The following is a 21,502-nucleotide window of genomic DNA, read 5'->3' as shown; positions in this document are numbered from 1 at the left end:
GGATGAGTTCATGTCTTTTGTAGGGACATGGATGAAGCTGGAAACCATCATTATGAGCAAACTATTGCAAGGACAGAAAACCAAACACCACATGTTCTCATTCACAGGTGGGAATTGAACAATGAGAACACTTGGATACAGGGTGGGGAACATCACACACCGGGGCCTGTCGTGGGGTGGGGAGACTGGGGAGGAATAGCATTAGGAGATATACCTAACATAAATGACAAGTTAATGGGTGCAGCACACCAACATGGCACATGTATATATATGTAACAAACCTGCACGTTGTGCACATGTACCCTAGAACTTAAAGTATAATTAAAAAAATAAAAATAAAATAAAAAACTATAGACACCATATCATGGGTGCAGTCCTATTTCAGGAATTTGCAAGAATGATTTTGACTACAGAGCTTTGCCTCACTCACTAGTTCCCACATAATATGTGACCATGCTGCTTTTGCAGGGGTGATATTCAAAACAATGAACATCTGGGGCTGCACAGGTACTGAGCAGGGGCATGGCTGGAGCAGATCCTAGAGGGTCTGTGAAGTGTCCTGCCTGACCTCATAGTTGCTGGATCACGGGGAAGCCCACAGAGACTGGGGAAGCACCACAGTGCATGGCGGAGGGAGAATCCACCATTTATCAATGAATACGGAATTAGTTCAATATTTTATTAACTAACAGGGCTATCCTGGTTATATATGGGTTGAATACCAGCTCTGAGTACAGGAAGACCCATAGAGAGCTCTGTACAGGCAAGCATTGTTATTTATCGTTGTTAAAAAGCTGAGGACACAGCTTTCTCAAATGCTAAGCTGATGCCACAACTTCCCAGCTCACAGCCTCCAACGGCTCCTTTACCAGAGGGCCATGCATGTCATCTGAATGCCCCTCCTGGAATCTCTAAGCCCCCAAGGCACCTCTGTTTGCACATTCATGCTCCACAAACCACACTCACCTGGGTGCCCTTGACATTGGCGTTGGACTCCCACATGCCAGTGTTCTGCCTGAACATCGCCACCAGGCCGATGTGCTGATATCGAGGTGCCCCCAGAACCAGGTTTTGCACTCGGTTCCGCAAGATGACGGTGGCAGCATAACCTGAAGGTGGGGGTCTGAGAAGTGAAGTGCATTCCCTGACCCCTCCTCCACCATGCAGACCCACTCCTTGAGTAGGCAATGGGGCAGCCCCATGCTTGCTGTGTTGGGGTAACTGATCCCTACACTATATTTCTCTTTATGAACATAATTACAATTCAATTTAGAAGTTTCTGTCCGGGTGAGGTGGCTTACACCTGTAATCCCAGCACTTTGGGAGTCTGAGGCAGGCGGATCACCTGAGGTCAGGAGTTCCAGACCAGCCTGGCCAACATGGTGAAACCCGGTCTCTACTAAAAATACAAAAAAAGGCCGGGCACGGTGGCTCACGCCTGTAACTCAAGCACTTTGGTAGGCCAAAGCAGGTGGATCACCTGAGGTTGGGAGTTCACGACCAGGCTGACTAACATGGAGAAATCCCGTCTCTACTAAAAATACAAAATTAGCCAGGCGTGGTGGCACATGCCTGTAATTCTAGCTACTCAGGAGGCTGAGGCAGGAGAATCGCTTGAACCTGGGAGGCAGAGGTTGTGGTGAGCCAAGATCGCGCCATTGCACTCCAGCCTGGGCAACAAGAGCGAAACCCCATCTCAAAAAAAAAAAAAAAATTAGCCAGCGGTGGTGGTGCATTCTTGTAACATCAGCTACTCGGGAGGCTGGAGTAGGAGAATCGCTTGAGCCCAGGAGGCAGAGGTTGTAGTGAGCCGAGATTGTGCCATTGCACTACAGCCTGGGAGACAAAAAAGAAACTCCACCTCAAAAACAATCAAAAAAAAATTGAAGTTTCTGTCTTTAAAGCTATCCCAAGAACCTATGAAAGACCCAGACATCTATGCTAGTGGACTTATGTCAAATCCTGACCCCTTCTTAGAGCAACCCTTGCCCTCCCCACTTACCCAAGTAAGCATCATTCATGTCTGAATCCACTCTGGTCATGTTGATGAAGGTGCTTTTCTCATTTGATGTATATAGAAAGGCTCCACCAGCCCAGTCATAGCTCCCCACAGTGCTCAGCAAGGGGCCGTTCTGGGAAAGAGGTAGGATGAGGAAGGAAGAAGGGACCACCGCTGCCCCTCACAGAGCTACCTCCCAAGTACCTATCACAGAGAAGAGTCCCCAAACTCCTGCATCTCTCCTATCTCTTCTTTTTGCTACCCCCTGCCCCACCCCCGCAATTTAATGAAGGGCCACTTACAGACGTGATGGCAGCACTGAAGCCTTCCTGAGACATCTCATGCTCAAAGGAGCTGGCACTTCCTGTCTGAGTACCTGTGAAGAGGAGAACTTTCTACATTAAAGAAAGCAGAAGGCTGGGCACGGTGGCTCACGCCTATAATGGGAGGCTGAGATGGGCAGATCACTTGAGGTCAGGAGTTAGAGACCAGTCTGGCCAATATGTTGAAACCCCGTCTCTACTAAAAATACAAAAATTAACTGGGCGTGGTGGTATGCGCCCGTAATCCCAGCTATTCGGGAGGCAGGAGAATCACTTGAAGCTGGGAGGCAGAGGTTGCGGTGAGCCGAGATCGCACCACTCCACTGCAGCCTGGGCAATAGACCAAGACTCAGTCTCTAAAAAAAGAAAAAGAAAAGAAAAGAAAGCAGAAGAACCTAGAATAGGTACTGAAAACCCAAATGCTCTGGTGGCCAGACAAAAGGAGACTCCGACGGGATCTGTGTCAAGCTGGACAGCATATGTCCCTCTTAGAAGGGTGACAGCCATTCACCTCCAGCCACTTCCTGCCAAGTGGGAATGCTGTCTTCAAGGTCTTCAAAGTGTCTAATCTTCCAGTTTTTCAAGATAAACCATAAACCCAGACTGTATATGAAATCCCCCAATTTCTAAATTCCTTTTATTCAACAAACATTTATTGAGCACCTTCTGAGTACCAGGCACTATTCTAGGCAATTGGGATATAATAGTGAACCAAACAGACGACTGCTGGCAACACATCCAAATTTCTGTTAAAATACTGGGTGGGATTTGACTCCCCCATACTCCAATTTACCAGCCTATAGCCAAGATTTGCAAAATTAGAGGTAAAAGTATGGATTCTTTGACTTCAAAGGAATTAACCAAGTGAGGCTGGGACTGAGAGCTGAAGGAAGTGGAGAGAGTTGATGCTGGGGGATACCAAGGGTTAGGAAGGTCTGGATTCTAGAGGGGACTATGTGTTCTGGGGTGGGAGGCTGCCTAAGGAGCTGCTCTGGGAACACAGATGCCTGACTCACCCTCGATCGCAAAGATCTTCTCCTGAAGCTGCTTCTGAATGGTCTTCAGAGCCTCAAAGTTATTCACCTGGAACACGTGATCACGAGGTGGCTTGGATGCGATGGTATTAAGCTCTTGGCGGGATTTCGAACTGCGGAAGGCATCTCCCACCTGTTACCAAGGAACAGAGGCCAAGCCATGATCTGAGGGTAGCAGTATCATCTGACAAAGACAATTCTGCAGGAAACTAGTGTGAACCATTATTCATCAAGTGAGGAAATGCATCAGAAGGTCCCTGAGACAGGGTTGCCAGGTATAGTTGGGCAGGTTGTACACTGCACAAGGCACTGTGCTAAGGAAGCAAGTTGGGGCAGAAACCCAGCTGCTGATCCATGTGCTGTGGCCACGTCTCCTGGTGTGGAGCTGACCTCCGCCTAGAGGAAGGTGAGGCTTTGTCTTTATATGAAGGTATTTCCTACAGGCCAAGGCACGTATCCATGGTTATATCGCTTTCTGTGTCACACACGTGCTGTCGTAGTTTGATTACACTGATGATCCTGACTCCTTGCCTCTTCCTGTACCCAGGCCTTTTTCCCTAGCGCTCTGCTGTGCCCTCCTGCTCTTGGTGGAGTCATCTGCCCACTTCATTACCTCTGGGCTCAGGCATGAGTCTTGCTTTAGCCCATTGTATATAGAGCACCCTTGACATAACTAACTCCATCTTAGAAAAAGGCTGCATTGCATATTTCACAGGGCACTTTGCCAACAAGGATAAGGTTGTTTTAAACAAATTTTTTAAATAGGCCAAGTACGGTGGCTTATTCCTATAATCACACACTTTGGAAGGCCGAGGCGGTCGGATCACTTGAGGTCAGAAGTTCAAGATCAACCTGGTCAATGTAGTGAAACCCCATCTCTACCAAGAATAAAAAAAAAAAAAAAAAAATTTGCTAGGCATGGTGGTGCATGTCTGTAGTCCCAGCTACTCAGGAGGCTGAGGCACAAGAATTGCTTGAACTCGGGAGGTGGAGGTTGCAGTGAACCAAGATCATGCCACTGCACCCCAGCCTGAGCGATAGAGCGAGACTCAGTCTCAAAATAAATAAATAAATAAATAAACAAACAGATAAATAAATACATAAAATAAACAAATAAAGACTACATCCAACCAGATAAGGACACAAACAAGCACATTCTTCCCTGTCTGTTCTCACCAGAGGGCTCTGTGACTAGAAGAAATCTAGCCTTCAGCAGTTCAAAGCAGCCGTTGGAACTCACACCTCGCAGTCGCTTGTGATGAGAGCCTGGCATTTGCCACCGAGGACTCTGCCGCATCAAAGATTCTGCCTTGCAAGATTAATGTGACTAGGACCCTTGGGCCCAGACCAGGAGTCCTTTTCATTCATCCTTTCTCCTCTTTCTTTTTCTTCTAATGTCAAACGTTACTTTGTTTGCTGTGGAATGTTCAACCTATAACTTTTATATATTGATTAAGTATACTATTATATACAGTTTGCAGTATTGACTGATTCGTGGGTGGCTTGAGCCAGAGTGTCCGAGTGAACAGGATGCACTAAGGAGAACTGCCTCCTTGGGAATTCCATGCAGCTCGTGGCATTTGTGATTGAAATAGGATCAACGAAAGCCTGATGTTGCAGAAAGACACCAACCTGCATGGACCTAGTTATCTCTAACCTTGCACCACTCATGACACCCATGGATGTTATCAAACATGATGCAGAGGCATGAAAAAGCACTTGCAACATCTCCACTGTTCTCTTGCTCCCGTTTTCACCATGAGGACATGCCCAGGCTAGCCCTGGAGAATGAGAGCCAGGTTGCCAAAGGGCCAAGTCACCCTAGTGGTTCCACCCAAGGCCATCAGGTCCAGCAGATGACATAGCTGGCAACCCTCAGAAGCAGAGAGAGCCTGGCCAAGATCAGCAGAGCAGCCTGCCAACCTGCAGCTAATGGCTGAGGAAGGCTATTGAAACCAGAACTCTTGGCCAGCTGACCCACAGGCTTACTTATTATTTTAAGCTGCTGAATTTTGGGATAGTTTATTACACAGCATTGATGTGGCAACAGATAGCTGATATGGTGTATATGAGCTAGCAAGAGCTCTCATGTCACTTTGATTTTATTAATATTTGCAAATTGGAGGATGGACCCACATAGAAACCCTCCACGGAAGCATCACCCTGAGAGCGGCATTCCATACCCCAATGACGTAGCGAATGACTCCCTCTCTGTCTGCCTCAGGAATCACGTCCTCATATCCCAATGGATCGCCAAACTTTTCTCCATCTGTGATGACAACTAGGATCTTACGGGCATTCTTTCGGGCTCCCTGGTTGACGTTAAACAGTTCTCGTCTGTGCAGGAAAGAGGAGGGACAAAGTCAAATGCAAGCAGATGACATGCTAATTTTTTTTTTTTTTTTTTTTTTAAGAAATAGACACTCACTCTGTTGTCCAGGCTGGAGTGCAGAGACACAATCATAGCTCACTGCAGACTTGGACTCCTGGGTTCAAGCAATTCTCCTGCCTCAGCCTCCTGAGTAGCTGGGACTACAGGCATGTACCACCACACCTGGTTTATTTTTTTATCTTTTTAGAGATAGAGTCTCACTATGTTGCCAATTGGTCTCGAACTCTTGGACTCGTGTGATCCTCCCACCTCAGCCTCCCAAAGTGCTGACATTACAGGTGTGAGCCCCCGCACCTAGCCAGAGATGCTATTAACGTCAGAAAGGAAATGTCAGCAGAGTCCCAGACACAGATACAGCTGGGTGAGGCCTCGGAGGGGCTCCGTCTCCCCTGAGACTTAGCACTGAGATGCAACTGCCCCAGGACCTGGAAAAGCAGCAGGGAAGGGAAAGGAAGCCTTCACGGTTTTTGTTTTTATACTTTCGCATAATTTGGGGTTTTCAACTGAGTATTATTACTTTTGAATTTTAAAAATATATATATATTTATGGCTGACGCCTGTAATCCCAGCACTATGGGAGGCTAAGTCAGGTGAATCACCTGACGTCAGGAGTTCGAGACCAGCCTCGTCAACATGGAGAAACCCCGTCTCTACTAAAAATACAAAAATTAGCTGATGGTGGTGGTGAGCGCCTGTAATCCCAGCTACTCGGGAGGCTGAGGCAGGAGAATTGCTTGAACCCAGGAGGTAGAAGTTGCACTGAGCGGAGATCAGGCCACTGCACTCCAGCCTGCTCTGTCTCAAAAAATAAATAAATAAATAAATAAATATATGTATATGTACACTTAATTGGCCTTCAGGAAACCTCTCCCACAGCACTGCACCAGCTCCCCAGTGCCTCTAGGACGCTACAGTGCTTCTTGTACTTCTGTCCCAACCCCATCCTTGCCTCTACACACACCCCAGAATCAGAGCGAACTTCCCAAAATGAGACATGGTGATGTCTCACCACGGGCTGTAAAGCTGCCTTTGGTTCCCTGGCCTGAGCCGATCTTTCTAGCCTCCCTCCAGACACTTTTTCTCACTTCCCCACTCCACTCCCACCTTTCACTCAACGACTTGTCCTTTGATGAATACACCACGCACAGCCCCTCCTCCCCACCTCTGCCCGTGGGGGAGCATCCTCTACTACCCTTGTCTGAACGGCTCCCTTCATCCATCAAAGCCCAACTAAAAGTGTCTCCTCCTCCCTCCATCCTAAGCGAAAAGGGGAAGCTTACACCACTTTGCGGATGGCCGTGGCCGTGTGTGTCCGCCCATACAGCTGCGTTATTGAGTTCACCAGTGATCTCGGGTTAGGTTTGCGCTGGAACTCTTCGAAGGTAAAGTGAGTCCAGAATTCTTCGGAGTACTGCATCAAAGAGAACTGCGGAGGGGGTGGCTGGTGTGATGCTGGAGAAGGTGCCCCCACCTCTCAGACATCTCCCAGCAAGCTCCACAAAGATCTTAAACACTCCAGTCTCCAAATTCCTCCTCTGCACTGCCCCTAATCCCCTGCCTCACCAGGACAGAGAGCTGCCAGCAGCTCCCATCTCTCCTCAATACTAGAAGACGGCCAGCGGCCAGGAGCAGTGGCTCACACCTGTAATCCCAGCACTTTGGGAGGCCGAGGCAGGTGGATCACCTGGGGTCAGGAGGTCAAGACCAGCCTGGCCAAAATGGTGAAACCTCATCTCTACTAAAAATACAAAAACTAGCCAGGCATGGTAGCACGCGCCTGTAATCCCCGCTACTCGGGAGGCTGAGGCAAGAGAATTGCTTGAACCCGGGAGGCGGAGGTTGCAGTGAGCCAAGATTGCGCCGCTGCACTCTAGCCTGAGAGACAGAGCAAGACTCTGTCTCAAAAAAATAAGAAATAAAAATGAAAATAGAACTCAGCCAGCAATGACATGTGGGCTCCATCTGCCATGCCAACCCTTAACAATTAGAGCTGCCCGCTTTATAAAAGGCGAAAGAATGCTGAGACTGCATCCAACGGAGCAGAAAAGAGACTCAGGAAGGCAAACCACAATCGACTGTCAATTTGGCAATGTCTGCAGTTGAACTGGGAGGAGAACGTGGTGGCCCCGTTGCCATGTATCTTCCAGCCCTGTGTGAGCTCTTCCCTAACCTACCCATGGGCCCTCACCAAGGTTTTGGACTTTTTTAATTGCTCCATCATGACCGAGACAAAATCCTTCATCTGCTGAAATTCACGTGGGTTGATGCTACCAGAGCCGTCAATCAAGAAGGCGATGTCCTGTTCAGGACACCCTGAGGAAGGGGAAAAAGAGTATGAATCAAGTAATTTGACACTTGGTGTTTTGGGCTTTTTTGTATGTCAGCTCTCTGCTGAACAATGAGGATATGGGACCCCGTCTCTATAAAATATATGTTATATAATATATATAAACATATATATTATAGAGATGGGGTCTCTATAAAATATATATGTATTTTATAACATATATACATATATGTTAAAAATTAGCCGGGCACAGTGGCACATGCCTGTAGTCCCAGTTCCTCAGGAGGCTGAGGGTGGGGGATCATTTCAGCCCAAAAGGTTGAGGCTGCAGTGAGCTCTGATCACGCCATTGCACTCCAGCCTGGGCCACAGAGAAAGACCTTGTCTCTAAAAAATAAATAAGTAAGCAAACAAACAAGGGCAAAGTAGTATGGAAAATTTTCATTAATTCTGCCCAAGGGAATCAGGGAATGTGGTGATGTTTGACTGGATCTTGAAGAACAGGAAATAACTTGCCAGCTGGGCACAGTGGCTCGCACCTGTAATCCCAGCACTTTGGGAGGCTGAGGTAGGTGAATCACTTGAGATCAGGAATTCGAGACCAGCCTGGCTGACATGGTGAAACCCCATCTCTATTAAAAATACAAAAAGTTGCTGAGATCGCACCACTGCACTCCAGCCTGGGTCACAGAGCAAGACAAGAAAGAAAGAAAAGAAAGAAGAAAGAAAAGAAAAAAGAAAGGAAGAAAGGAAGAAGGAAGGAAGGAAGGAAGGAAGGAAGGAAGGAAGGAAGGAAGGAAGGAAGGAAGGAAGGAAGGAAGGAAAGAAGGATTGATTTGCCAGATATATAAAAGGAATAGATTCTAGAAAAGAGAATGGCACACACACATAAAGCGATGTGGAATGTGCTCCTCTGCCTTCTGCCCCATCCCCAAATCCACTTTCTACCCATTGCCACTCAGCTCTGTGGCCTGGGAGGTCAACCTGCAGGGACCCCATCACCAGGACTCTGTTGCCCTCTGGATTCCCATTGGATTTGGTGGATTAGGGGGCTCAACAGAAGACTGGAGGGAGGAGGACAGTGAGGTCCGGGTGTTCTCCCATTGAGGTTGCTTGGGCACAGCTATGTCCTTCACAAAAGACCAACTGTTCCTCAGAAGGAGGCCAGCCCCACATGACTCTCTCCGGACCCTGGTGAGCTCTCCCTCCCCTCAACCCTATAAGCCCAGGGGTGAAAATAGACCTGCTTGCCCAAGGCTTGCAAAGTCCCTGATGGCTCCCTTAGATCTCTCACAGTTTTATAATTATTCCCTTTATAAATAAACCCCCCTCTTTGTAAATAAATCTTACTGAAACTGCCTTTGCAAAATTATGGCGGAGACAGTGAAAGAGATCTAACCTAACCGACTCCATCTTGCTTCTAACCTCCAAGCTGTCCTTGTTCATTCCTGGGTGTAGGCTGAACTAACTTTGGGAGAAACTTAGTTTATAGTTTATAGTTTAAACAAAGATCGTAACAGCTCTTTTCCAAAGCAGACCTCCTTCTTGCCTGGGGACTAGATTGCCTTTGTAGGACTAACATTAGTCACAAGATTAGAAATTATGGTTTAGGAGTCATGCAGCTGGAGGGTACAAGATTCTGACCCTCCCTAAACTGCTCCTAAAATCAGCACTTGAGATATTTTACAGACCTTGCACTTGACGGATCAGCTGGCACTGCCCAGATCAATAAACTGGCTCATCTGATCTTGTGGCCCCCACCCAGGAACCGACTGAACCCAAGAAGACAGCTCCAACTCCTGATGATTTCATCCCTGACCAATCAGTACTCCCGGCTTGCTGGGTCCCCCCACCCACCAAGTTATCCTTAAAAACTCGGCTCCCCAAATGTCAGGGAGATTGATTTGAGTTGATAATAAAACTCTGGTCCCCTGCACAGCCGGCTCTGTGTGAATTACTCTTTCTCTATTGCAATTCTGCTGTCTTGATGAATCGGCTCTGTCTAGGCAGCAGGCAAGGAGAACCCCTTGGGCAGTTACATTACTGGAATGTGCTTTTGGTCCCAGCTGAGACTCCTACTGATACATGGGACAAGGGCCTCAAAAGGATTCTGGCAGAATCCAGGAATGCCGTTCGATGGAAACAGCACTACAGGGGCAAACGTATGTGACGGCAATGGAAACCCAGTGGTGGCATCAAGCAAAGAACAGCGGGCAAGGGCCTCTCTACTCCAATAAGGAGTTTGACTTTATCTGTAGGCAATGGGGAGCCACGGAAGGTTCTTAGAAAAGGAAGTGAGATTATTTGTTTTGTATTTCAGAAAGACTGGCAGGGCACAGTGGCTCATGCCTGTAACCCCAGCACTTTGGGAGGCCTCCTGAATAATTAAGACCACAAGCACACGCCACCATATCTGGCTAATTTTTTTTTTTTTTTTTTGTAGAGATGGTGTCTCATTATGTTGTCTAGGCTGGTATCAAACTCCCGGCCTCAAACAATGCTCCTAACCTGACCTCCCAAAGTGCTGGGATTACAGGTGTGAGCTACCACACCCTTTCGAATTTTGAACCAAGTGTATGTGTTATATATTTTTTAATAAATGAAAACATTTTTAAAGAAGTAGTCTTGAACCCTGAGAGTGAGGTCTAAAGAGGCAGAGGTGTTAGCTGAAGCCACAGAACTGGGTGATTTCAGGAAAGAAGAACACGTGGGTGAAAAGAGAACCCGGAACCCAGTGCCCCTAGGTGGAGAGGGAGGTGGAGGCCAGCCAGGGGTGAAGAGAATGCACTCAGGAAGTTTGGGTGGTGAGGGTGGGGAGAGATGGCAGGAGATGAGGAGGAGATTAGAAGACAGAAGATCATTTTCATGGCTATCAATTGTGGTGGTTGATCGTTATTCAGATACAGGTAGAATGAGAATGTTTACAGCCAGAGGAAGGGAGAAGTTAAATGTCCTAGAGAGAAAACAAGTGATTCAAGAGATGCTGGGCGAGGCACAGTGGCTCACACCTGTGATGTCAGCACTGTGGGAGGCTGAGATGGGAAGATCTCTTGAGACCAGGAATTTGAGACCAGCCTGGGCAACAAGGTGAAACCCCATCTCTACAAAAAATACAAAAATCAGTATATGCACACCTGTGATCCCAGATACTCCGGAGGCTAAGGCACAAGAATTTCTTGAGCCTGAGAGGCAGAGGCTGCAGTGAGCTGAGATTGTGCCACTGCACTCCAGCTTGGGTGACAGAGCGAGACCCTGTCTCAAAAAGAAAAAGGAAAGAAAAAGAAAAAAGGAAGACAGGTGATCACCTTAGTTGGTACATGAGAGACTCTCAAAAGTCCAGATGGAAGAATTTAGTCATGAAACGGAGGAGAGACAGGTCTTCCTCTAAAACCAGTGAGTCACTGCCAGGAGTGCTGTCATTATGGAAATTTGAGAAAAAGGAGAAAGTGCAATGTTACAGCTCTTTCCGAATTTGTCTAACAAATTCCAGTGAAGACTGGAAAACCGTTTATTAAGATAAAATAAGAGAAGGGGAAAGTGGAGGGAGTCCATGCCTGAAGCTTTTGTTTTCTCTGTGGAGGAAGGAGGATTATCTGTGGAGGGTGAAGTATAGAGGAACAGGGCTTGAGAAAGAAAAAAAAGAAAAACATGCAAGGGAGAAACATTCGCCTATGGTGCCAGAATCAACATGAAGACAAGCAAAAAGATGGCAGAGCCATTGAACAAAGCAGTGGGAAAAAGCAACTGGAAAGATCCATGCACCCTGACCAGGCACAGTGGCTCATGCCCACCACTCATTCCCTGGCTCATTCCCAGCACTTTGGGAAGCCGAGGTGGGCAGATCACCAGAGCTCAGGAGTTCAAGACCAGCCTGGCCAACATGGTGAAATCCCATCTCTGCTAAAAATACAAAAATTAGGCGGGCGTGGTGGCAGGCACCTGTAATCCCAGCTACTTGGGAAGATGGAGCAGGAGAATCGCTTGAACCCTGGAGGCAGAGGTTGCAGTGAGCTGAGATAGTGCCACTGCACTCCAACCTGGGTGACAGAGCGAGATTCTGCTTCAAAAAAAAAAAAAAAGGTCCATACAGTCGTTCAGAATCTCAATCAATGGAGGTTTGGGGAACAGGGGTCTGGAAGGCAGCCCCTCAAGATGGTTCCCAAGATTCCCACCTCCTGCCAATGACACCTTGCGCCATTCCCTCCTCTGCAGTGTGACCTGGACTTATTTTTTAAAGACAGGGTCTTGCTCTGTCAGCCAGGTTGGAGTACAATGGTGCAATCATAGCTTACTGCAGCTTCAACTTCCCAGGCTCGAGTGATCCTCCTGAGTAGCTGGAACTGCAGGTGTGTGCCACCACATCTAGCTAATTTTTTTTTTTTTTTTTTTTTTTTTTGTAGAGACAGGAGTCTCCCTATGTTGTCCAGGCTTGTCTTGAACTCCTGGCCTCAAGCAATCTTCCCACGTTGGCCTCCAAATAGCTAAGACTACAGGTGGTCATCACCACACTCAGCTAATTTTTTTTCTTTTTTTTTAGAGACAGGGTCTCGCTACATTGCCCGGGCTGATCTCAAACTCCTGGGCTCCCAAAGTGTTGGGATTGCAGGTGTGAGCCACTGTGCCTAGCCAAGGAGTTTTCCTAAAGTACAAGACCCTAGCACCTCCTTAGCCTCCCTCTCCAATGGGACCCACTTCCCCTACCCTTCTGCACCCAGAGCCCAGACCTTGAGCAGATGTCACCTCAGTCCTGCCCCCTCCCCTGGTCTTTTGCCGCCCATCTGTTCCCTCTGCCAAATGCAACGCACCTCGGAGGGTCCCCGGGAACTTCTGGGGCTGCTGCCGTAGGTTGGATCCAAACAGGAAGCAGAGCCCTTTCACATACGTGTTCTCACTGCAAGTCTGGTGCATGGTGGGGCCACAGGCCTAGGGGGCAGGAGCCAGTGGAAGGGGCTGCCCCTGCTTCCTGTCCTTGTACCCCAGCACCTCCACCCTCCACAAGACCCCCTGCCCCACCATGCATGGGCCCCCAAACACCCCCATTAGGATGCTCCTCTGATCCAGGGCCACTCACCAGCAGCTGGGGGGGGCTGGTGGTGGCTGCCAGGGACAGGCCCAGGGACATGTTCACAGCCTCCTCGGGGACTGCGGGGACAGATATGGGCAAGGTCACCCTCGGGGGGGACAGAGAAGCCTGTGGAAGAGCTGGGCAGGGATCACCTCCATGCGGGAGACAAGGAGGTCTGACAGTGAAGGGGGATCCTAGATCTTGGGAAAGAAAGGAACATGGAGGGATTGCCTGGGGATGTCTAGGGGAGAGACTGCAGGCAGAGGAGAGGGTAGGGGGGCACACACCTGTGCCCCCACCACAGATCCTCCAGCACACAGGAGTGCCTGGCAAGTCCCTTTGTGTTCACAGGGGGAATCCCAGTCCTGGCCCGGCGGGGCGGTGACTCACTCTGCAGGCGGATGGGCTCGCATGAGCCTATGCTGTAATCACACTGGTAGAGGCTGCCCGTTTGGTTGGCAGCCACTATCTCCTGGGGGGCTCCAACCACCACCCTGTGGGGAGAAGTGGAAATAGAGAAAACTCCGACATGTGGGGAGAGAAGGAGACCACAGAAGAAGTTCTGCCACCCAGAGGAAGGTGGGGGCCCATACCCAGATTCCTGAATTCCCATGACTAGGAGGAAGAATTAGTAAAGAAAAAAACTGGGAAAATGTTAAGACTCAGAATGAGAAAAGGTCTTCCTAAGAATGACACAAAAACCAGAAGTCATGTAAAAATAGGGCCAGGCGCAGTGGCTCATGCTTGTAATCCCAGCACGAGGGGAGCGGACGGCCTGAGCTCAGGAGTTCAAGATCAGCCTGGGCAACATGGTGAAACTCCGTCTCTACTAAAAATACAAAAAATTAGCCAGGTGTGGTGGTGCGTACCTGTAATCCCAGCTAAACGGGAGGCTGAGGCAAGAGAATTGCTTGAACCCAGGAGGCAGAGGTTGCAGTGAGCCGAAATAGCACCACTGCACTCCAGCCTGGGCGACAGGGCAAGACTCTGTCCCAAAAAATAAATGAATAAATTTTAAAAGTAAAAATAGGTCAATTCAAGCTGGGCACCATGGCTCATGCCTGTAATCCCAGCAACTTGGGTGGTTGAGGTGGGAGTATCACTTGAGGCCAGGAGTTTGAAACTAGCCTGAGTAACATAGCGAGACCCCATCTCTACAAAAAGGTTTTTAAAAATTAGCTAGGTGTGGTGGTACACACCTGCAGTCCCAGGACAACTTTTTTTTTTTCTTTTTTTTCTTTTTTGAGACAGGGTCTCACCCTGTTGCCCAAGATGGAGTCCAGTGGCATAATCATAGCTCACTGCAGCCTCTGCCTCCTGGGCTCAAGTAATCCTCCCACCTCAGTCTCCCAAAGTGCTGGAATTACAGGCATGAGCCACTGGACCCGGCCCACACAGTCATTTCATTTATTTTTATTTTTATTTATTTTCTTTCTTTGAGACAGATTTTCACTCCATCACCCAGGCTGGAGTACAGTGATGTGATCTCGGCTCACTGCTGCAACCTCCGCCTCCTGGGTTCAAGCGTTTCTCCTGTCTCAGCATCCTGAGTAGCTGGGATTACAGGTGTGTGCCACCATGGTTGGCTAATTTGTGTATTTTTAGTAGATATAAGGTTTCGCTATGTTGGCCAGGCTGGTCTTGAACTCCTGGCTTCAAGCGACCAGCCCAGCTCGGCCTCCCAAAATGCTGGGATTACAGGCGTGAGCCACTGCGCCCAGCCTCCACACAGTCATTTTAAATAAATTTCTGGACCGGGCACGGTGGCTCATACATGTAATCCCTGCACTTCGGGAGGCCAAGGCGGGTGGATCATGAGGTCAGGAGATTGAGACCATACTGGCCAACATGGTGAAACCCCGTCTCTACTAAAAATACAAAAAATTAGTCAGGTGTGATGGCACGTGCCTGTAGTCCCAGCTACTCGGGAGGCTGAGGCAGGAGAATCGCTTGAACCCAGGAGGCGGAGGTTGCAGTGAGCTGAGATCACTCCACTGCACTCCAGCCTGGGCGACAGAGTGAGACTCTGTCTCAATAAATAAATAAATAAATAAATAAATAAATAAATAAATAAATAAATTTCTGTATGTGATAAACTACCATAAGCATATTCGAAAGAAAAATACTGCACAAAGGAGAGAGATTCACAACTCATACCCCAGACTACTTTCTTCAGTGTACTCAAAGCTTGTACAAACTAGTAAAAAAAAAAAAAAATTGAAAAATGGCCAACAGATAAGAAAAACATGTTCATGGCCAGGCGCGGTGGCTCAAGCCTGTAATCCCAGCACTTTGGGAGGCCGAGACGGGCGGATCACGAGGTCAGGAGATCGAGACCATCCTGGCTAACACAGTGAAACCCCGTCTCTAATAAAAAATACAAAAAAAAACTAGCCGGGCGAGGTGGCGGGCGCCTGTAGTCCCAGCTACTCGGGAGGCTGAGGCAGGAGAATGGCGTGAACCCGGGAGGCGGAGCTTGCAGTGAGCCGAGATCTGGCCATTGCACTCCAGCCTGGGTGACACAGCAAGACTCCGTCTCAAAAAAAAAAAAAGAAAGAAAAACATGTTCATAGAAAATACCTCTCTCATAAAAAAAAAGAAGCAATTTAAAGCTAAATTAAGATACCACTTCTCACCTACTCAATTTGCAGAGATCAGTAAGTTTGATAGCACACTGAGTTGACAAATGAGTGAGGGAGTATGAGGAAGTAGGTATTTTCATGAATTTCTGGTGTGAGTGTAAATTGTTGCCACTTCTGTAGAGGGTGATCTGGAAAAATCTATCAAAATTGCACGTGCTCATGCACCCCTGGATACCACAATCCCAGTCCTAGCCTTTACTTCCAAATAGGCTTGCACATGTGCAGAATGACAGCATTGTTCATAGAGCAAAAGTTTGGAAACAATCTAAATGTTCATTAACAAGAGATCTAATGTAATGTAAAAGGGGATTACAAGCCAAGTGCAGTGGCTCACGCCTGTAATCCCAGCACTTTGGGAGGCCAAGGCAGGTGGATCACCTGAGCTCAGGAGTTCAAGATCAACCTGGCCAACATGGTGAAACCCCATCTCTACAAAAATACAAAAATTAGCTGGGCGTGGTGGCAGGAAGCTGTAATCCCAGCTACTCAGGAGGCTGAGGCAGGAGAATTGCTTGAACCCAGGAGGCAGAAGTTGCAGTGAGCCAAGATCGTGCCACTGCACTCCAGCCTGGGCGACAGAGCGAGTCTCTAAAAAAAAAAAAAAAAAGTAAATTATAGTACCTCCAAATTTATGGCATGCAATGCAAGCATAACATGGAATTAATGGACTTATCTGGTCAAATCACCAGGCTGTATTATGGGAGATAAAGCAAAGGGCAGAGACCAGCCCCCTTCTTCTGGAAAGGTACTATCGCCTCCACAAATACTATTTCTGTAAAGGTAAATGTTTTAGGCTTCGGGTTGCATACAGTCTCTATCACAGCTCCTGGATTCTGCTATTACAGCTCAAAAGTGGCCACAGCCAGGCACAGTGGTTTACGCCTATCATCCCAGCAAGTTGGGAGGCCCAAGCAAGAGGATGACTTGAGGCCAGGAGTTTGAGACCAGATTGGGCAAGAGTGAGACCTCGTCTATACAAAAAAATCAAAAAATTAGCTAGGTGTGGTGGCACATGCCTGTAATCCCAGCTACTCGGGAGGGTAAGGTGGGAGGATTGCTTGAGCCCAGGAGTTTGAGTCTACAGTGAGCTATGATTGCACCAGTGCACTCCAGGCTGAGTGACAGAGCAAGACCATGTCAGAAAGGAAAGAAATAAAGAAACGGAAGGAAGGAAGGAAGGAAGGAAGGAAGGAAGGAAGGAAGGAAGGAAGGAAGGAAGGAAGGAAGGAAGGAAGGAAGGAAGGAAGGAAAGGAGGGAGGGAGGGAAGGGAGAGAAGGGCGAGAGGGAAGGGAGGGAAGGAGGGAAAGAGGGAAGCAGGGAATGAGAGAGGGCGGGAGGAAGGTAGGAAGGAAGGGAGGGAGGGAGGCGGGGGTGCAATAAACAGTAAGTGACAAGTGAACGGGGTTGTTTTCAATAAAATTTATTCACAAAAATAGGCAGCAGCCTGCAGGCAGGCCTTAATTGCAGTACAATGTGTGCTACACATGGTGTGTTGGCTGAGGGAGGGACGTGTATGTGTTATGTACACACAGAGTCTCCCCAAAGCAACACACAAGAAACCATTCGTCAGGTCCCTCCTGGGAAGGGAACTGGGGGAAGGGAGTGAGGAAGAGAGTTTTACTCTTATACCCTTTTGCATCTTTTGAATTTAGAACACTGTAAATTCAAAAGATAAATTTATTGTATCTTTTGAATTGATTTATCTATTCAAAAATATCACTCTGGCCGGGCGCGGTGGCTCAAGCCTGTAATCCCAGCACTTTGGGAGGCCGAGACGGGCGGATCACGAGTTCAGGAGATCAAGACCATCCTGGCTAACACGGTGAAACCCCGTCTCTACTAAAATACAAAAAAAATTAGCCGGGCGAGGTGGCGGGCGCCTGTACTCCCAGCTACTCGGGAGGCTGAGGCAGGAGAATGGCGTGAACCCGGGAGGCGGGGCTTGCAGTGAGCTGAGATCCGGCCATTGCACTCCAGCCTGGGCAACAGAGCTAGACTCCGTCTCAAAAAAAAAAAAAAAAAAATCACTCAATGAAATCGCTGATTTTTTTCAGGTATGTAAGTCTTGGAGAGAAAGCACTGAGAAAGGGGGCTCCATCTGAGGGTCTCACCTGGATCCCTGAAGCTGGACCACACTCTGCCCGAAGCCCTTTGCGTTCTCTTGGAAGGTCATTACGTTTTCAGTGTCCAGGTTGAACCCATGACATAAGGTCAAGGCTAAAGGGAGAATGGGGGAAGAGTGAAACAGAGGAAAGTAGCATGCCAGCCAGGGGCAGGGGCACACGTCTGTAGTCCTAGCACTTTAGAAGGCTGAGGCAGGAGGATCACTTGAGCCCAGGAAGTTGAGGCTGCAGTGAGCCCTGATTGTGCCACTGCACTCCAGCCTGGGCAACAGAGATACCCTATCTCAAAATAAAACACATACACACACACAAAAAAAAATGATAATAATAATAATTTAAAAGAAAGCAATGGCTGGCCGTGGTGGCTCACGCTTGTTATCCCAATAATTTAAGAGGCTGATGTGGAAGCATCACCTGGGCTCAGGAGTTTAACACCAGCCTAGGCAATACAGTGAGACCCCCATCTCTACAAAAAATAAAAAATTAGCCAGGTGTAGTGGTACGTGCGTGTAGTCCCAGCTACTTAGGAGGCTGAGGTGGGAGGATTGCTTGAACCCAGGAGGTCAAGGCTGCAGTGAACCATGATCATGCCACTGCACTCCAGCCTGGGCAACAGAGCAAAACCCTGTATCAAAAAAAAAAAAAAAAAGAGAGATAGCAGCATATCTTCCTGCTCCATTCCCCTTCCCGTCCATTCGGTCACCCTAACTAACCCAGCATCCAGATGTCTGCCTCCCAGGTACAACTCTGATAGCCTGGGGCAGGGATTAGCACACTTTTTCTATAACAGCCAGATAGTAAATTTTAGGTTTTGCAGGCCAAGAGGCTGATAGAATATGTTGCACAAGTACTCATACAACAAGACAGAAAATACTTGTCCACAAATTTGTCATTAGGGAAATTCCAAACGTAATGATTAAGTACAATTTGTTCGTAATACAGGTTTATGAATGGGACAAATAGAATTCTTTGGGGGTGGTGCTCCCTATGATCAAATCGATTGTCAGTGTTCATCTTCAACCTCTGGCTGGCAGGTTGTGCAAAAACAGGTGGTGGGCCATATCGGGCCCCCAGGCCACTGTTCGCTGACTCCTGACCTAAGAACCACCATCATGGGGTACGTCCAGTCCCGCTCTGAATTCCAGCCTCCCTTCTGAGCACCCAAATGGTCTCTTCCCCCAGTGTCACCACAATGATGATTTGCCCAACAGTGAAGTTTCTATGCATTCTCAATTAGATAATTTCCTTCCTATGCAGCTCTCAAGCATTTCCTTCCCTTTTGTGGAGAATTTCATTTTCCACAACATACAAGCATAAAAGGAAACAAACTCAAATCGTTTTGATTCATCAGTCATTCAACAAACATTTGCACCCGGGTCCTTGGAAAACGGAACCGGAGGCAAAGTGGAGATGGTGAGAGGGGATCCAGGAGGAAGTACTCAGGAAGGGGGTCTCACACTTGCTGTGCACCCTGGGCCATGTCACTTCTCCTCTCTGGGCCTCCGTCTCCTCATCTGTGAAGCAAGGACCAACCAAGCAGCCTTGCACAGTCCATGAATGTGGTCATTCATCCAGGCTTCCCTGGCCAGCCTGTCTGGGTCTAGCTGTTCTCCCTGCTTCTTCTTGAACCCTTTCTCCTTCCCCAATCCCCTTTGCCTCTCCCCAGACTGAATCCTACATACTCTGGGCCCTCTCTTTATGACAGACCCAAAAGTTCCCCTCCTCCTCACCCAGAGTCCCCCACCCCACCCCCATGCACCTGTTAACAGAAGGACTCTGAGAGCCATGGCTGGAAGGAGCCAGAACCTGGAAGGAGGTGAACCGGGGGTTGCAGGCGCCACTGAGGAACCCCAAGGAAGCTGCCAAAGCAAGGAAGGGCAGAAAAGGAGAAGTAGGAGGCAGAAGTCTATCAGAGATTCAAAGGAAGAGGGCGGAGGCTCAGTGACCACACAGCCCTGCCTGGTCTTCCTCCCAATCCTCCCAGCACTGCCCACAGCCTGACCAGCCTTCCTCCCCAGCTTCCTGGCTCAAACCATCAAAGTCACTACCACTATCCAAAAGGTGCCATTTGTCACATACTCGTTTCTTGGGTTGGCCAAAGCATATGAACAAGCTGAACAGACTTAGCCTGCCTCCTGGAATTCATGTTCTAAACATTAATACGGGCCAGGCGCAGTGGCTCATGCCTGTTAATGCCAGCACTTTGGGAGGCCAAGGCAAGAGGATTGCTTGAGCCTGGGAGTTTGAAACCAGCCTGGGCAACACAGAGAGACCCTGTCTCTACAAAAAAATATTTTTAATTAGCTGGGCACAGTGGTGCGCACCTGTATCCTCTGCTACTCGAGAGGCTGAGGCGGGAGAATTACTTGAGCCTGAGGTCCAGGCTGCAGTGAGCTATGATCACACCACTGCACTCCAGCCTGGGCAACAGAGCGAGACCCCGTCTCTACCAAAAAAATACATTTAAAAAATTAGCCAGGCATGGTGGCACATGCCTGTAGTCCTAGCTACTCAGGAGGCTCAGGCAGGAGGATTGTTTGAGCCCAGGAGTTTGAGACCGCAGTGAGCCCCAATAATGCCACTGCATTCCAGCCCAGGTGGCACAGTGAGACCCTGTCTCAAAATAAATAAATAAATAAGCAAACATTAATACCGATCAAACAAGTGTAGGAGGTCAAACTCTGTGTCTTCCTGGAAACACACTTTGCAAAATGTCTCTCGTTCAGCCCATGGAAACGGGAGCGCCCTTCAGCCAGAGCAGTCCTCATTTGTAGCCATACAAGGACAACTCAAGTACAGGCACACCTTGTGCTTTTTAAGTATTATTTTGTGCTTTTTTCAGAGACAGAGTGTAGCTCTGCTGCCCAGGCTGGAGTGCAGTGGTATAATCACAGCTCACTGCAGCTTCAATTAACCTCCTGGGCTCAAGTGATCCTCCTACCTCAGCCTTCTGAGTAGCTGGAACTACAGGTACATGCCATGGCCAGCTAATTTTTTTTTTTAATTTTTTGTAGAGACAAGATCTTGCTATGTTGTTCAGGCTGTTCTCAACCTCCTGGACTCAAGTGATTCTCCTTCCTCAGCCTCTCAAAGTGCTGAGATTACAGGTGTGAGCCACTGCATCCAGCTTATTTTGTGTGTGTGTGTGTGTTTTGTTTTTGTTTTTTTTTAAAGGCCTCAAGCTCTTCACCCAAGAATTTTCACTACTAGTAATTTATCCTAAGAAATAGTTAAGAAGTATAGTCAAAAGTATATGTACAAGCTTGGCTGGGCTCGGTGGCTCATGCCTGTAATCCTAGCATTTTGGGAGGCCAAGGCGGGTGGATTACTTGAGGTCAGCAATTGAAACCAGCCTGCCCAACGTGGTGAAACCTCATCTCTACTAAAAAGGACAAAAGAATTAGCCAGGCATGGTGGCAGGCACGTACAATCCCACCTGGGAGGCTGAGGCAGGAGAATCGCTTGAACCCTGGAGGTAGAGGTTGCAGTAAGCAGAGATTGTGCCACTGCACTCCAGCCTAGGTGACAGAGCAAGACTCTATCTCCAAAAAAGAAAAAAAAAAAGAAATATATATATATATATGCAAGCTTGTTCATTGCGGCATTATTGTTAATAGTGAAAGGCTAAAAAAAAAA

At 48.1% G+C, this 21,502-nt stretch overlaps 2 protein-coding genes and 1 pseudogene across 18 annotated transcripts in view; 1 reads left to right on the top strand and 2 right to left on the bottom strand.

Moving 5' to 3' along the window:
• The window catches only part of ITGAM (integrin subunit alpha M), a 94,089-nt gene that overhangs the window by 61,298 nt on the left and 11,289 nt on the right, over window positions 1–21,502 (bottom strand). For 5 of the 15 annotated variants that reach the window (XR_013411699.1, XM_028840631.2, XM_015126018.3 and 2 more), the window contains exons 1-12: window positions 19,626–19,743; window positions 17,855–17,960; window positions 13,491–13,594; window positions 13,107–13,177; window positions 12,841–12,958; window positions 7,937–8,061; window positions 7,029–7,174; window positions 5,540–5,693; window positions 3,339–3,489; window positions 2,302–2,375; window positions 2,003–2,132; window positions 967–1,109 (exon numbers count right to left, since the gene is read on the bottom strand). Coding sequence is in view for 14 of the 15 variants with exons in the window: in XM_028840631.2 (XP_028696464.2) it covers window positions 967–1,109; window positions 2,003–2,132; window positions 2,302–2,375; window positions 3,339–3,489; window positions 5,540–5,693; window positions 7,029–7,174; window positions 7,937–8,061; window positions 12,841–12,958; window positions 13,107–13,177; window positions 13,491–13,594; window positions 17,855–17,960; window positions 19,626–19,653 (1,350 nt within the window). In the remaining variant the exon portion in view is untranslated. Of the gene's footprint in view, window positions 1–966; window positions 1,110–2,002; window positions 2,133–2,301; window positions 2,376–3,338; window positions 3,490–5,539; window positions 5,694–7,028; window positions 7,175–7,936; window positions 8,062–12,840; window positions 12,959–13,106; window positions 13,178–13,490; window positions 13,595–17,854; window positions 17,961–19,625; window positions 19,744–21,502 lie in introns of those variants that run through there. The other 10 variants (XM_077985905.1, XM_077985907.1, XM_028840633.2 and 7 more) reach the window with 4 other exon arrangements.
• The window catches only part of TRIM72 (tripartite motif containing 72), a 70,652-nt gene continuing 59,606 nt past the window's right edge, over window positions 10,457–21,502 (bottom strand). For 2 of the 3 annotated variants that reach the window (XM_077985959.1, XM_077985961.1), the window contains exon 9: window positions 10,457–10,538. The gene's annotated coding sequence lies outside the window, so the exon portion shown is untranslated. Of the gene's footprint in view, window positions 10,544–21,502 lie in introns of all 3 variants that reach the window. The other variant, XM_077985960.1, reaches the window with a different exon arrangement.
• Window positions 11,485–11,542, top strand: LOC114674497 (U7 small nuclear RNA; annotated as a pseudogene).

The sequence above is a fragment of the Macaca mulatta genome, chromosome 20, assembly GCF_049350105.2.
Source record: "Macaca mulatta isolate MMU2019108-1 chromosome 20, T2T-MMU8v2.0, whole genome shotgun sequence".
Taxonomy (NCBI): Eukaryota; Metazoa; Chordata; class Mammalia; order Primates; family Cercopithecidae; genus Macaca; species Macaca mulatta.
This window is presented reverse-complemented; position numbering and strand designations above follow the sequence as displayed.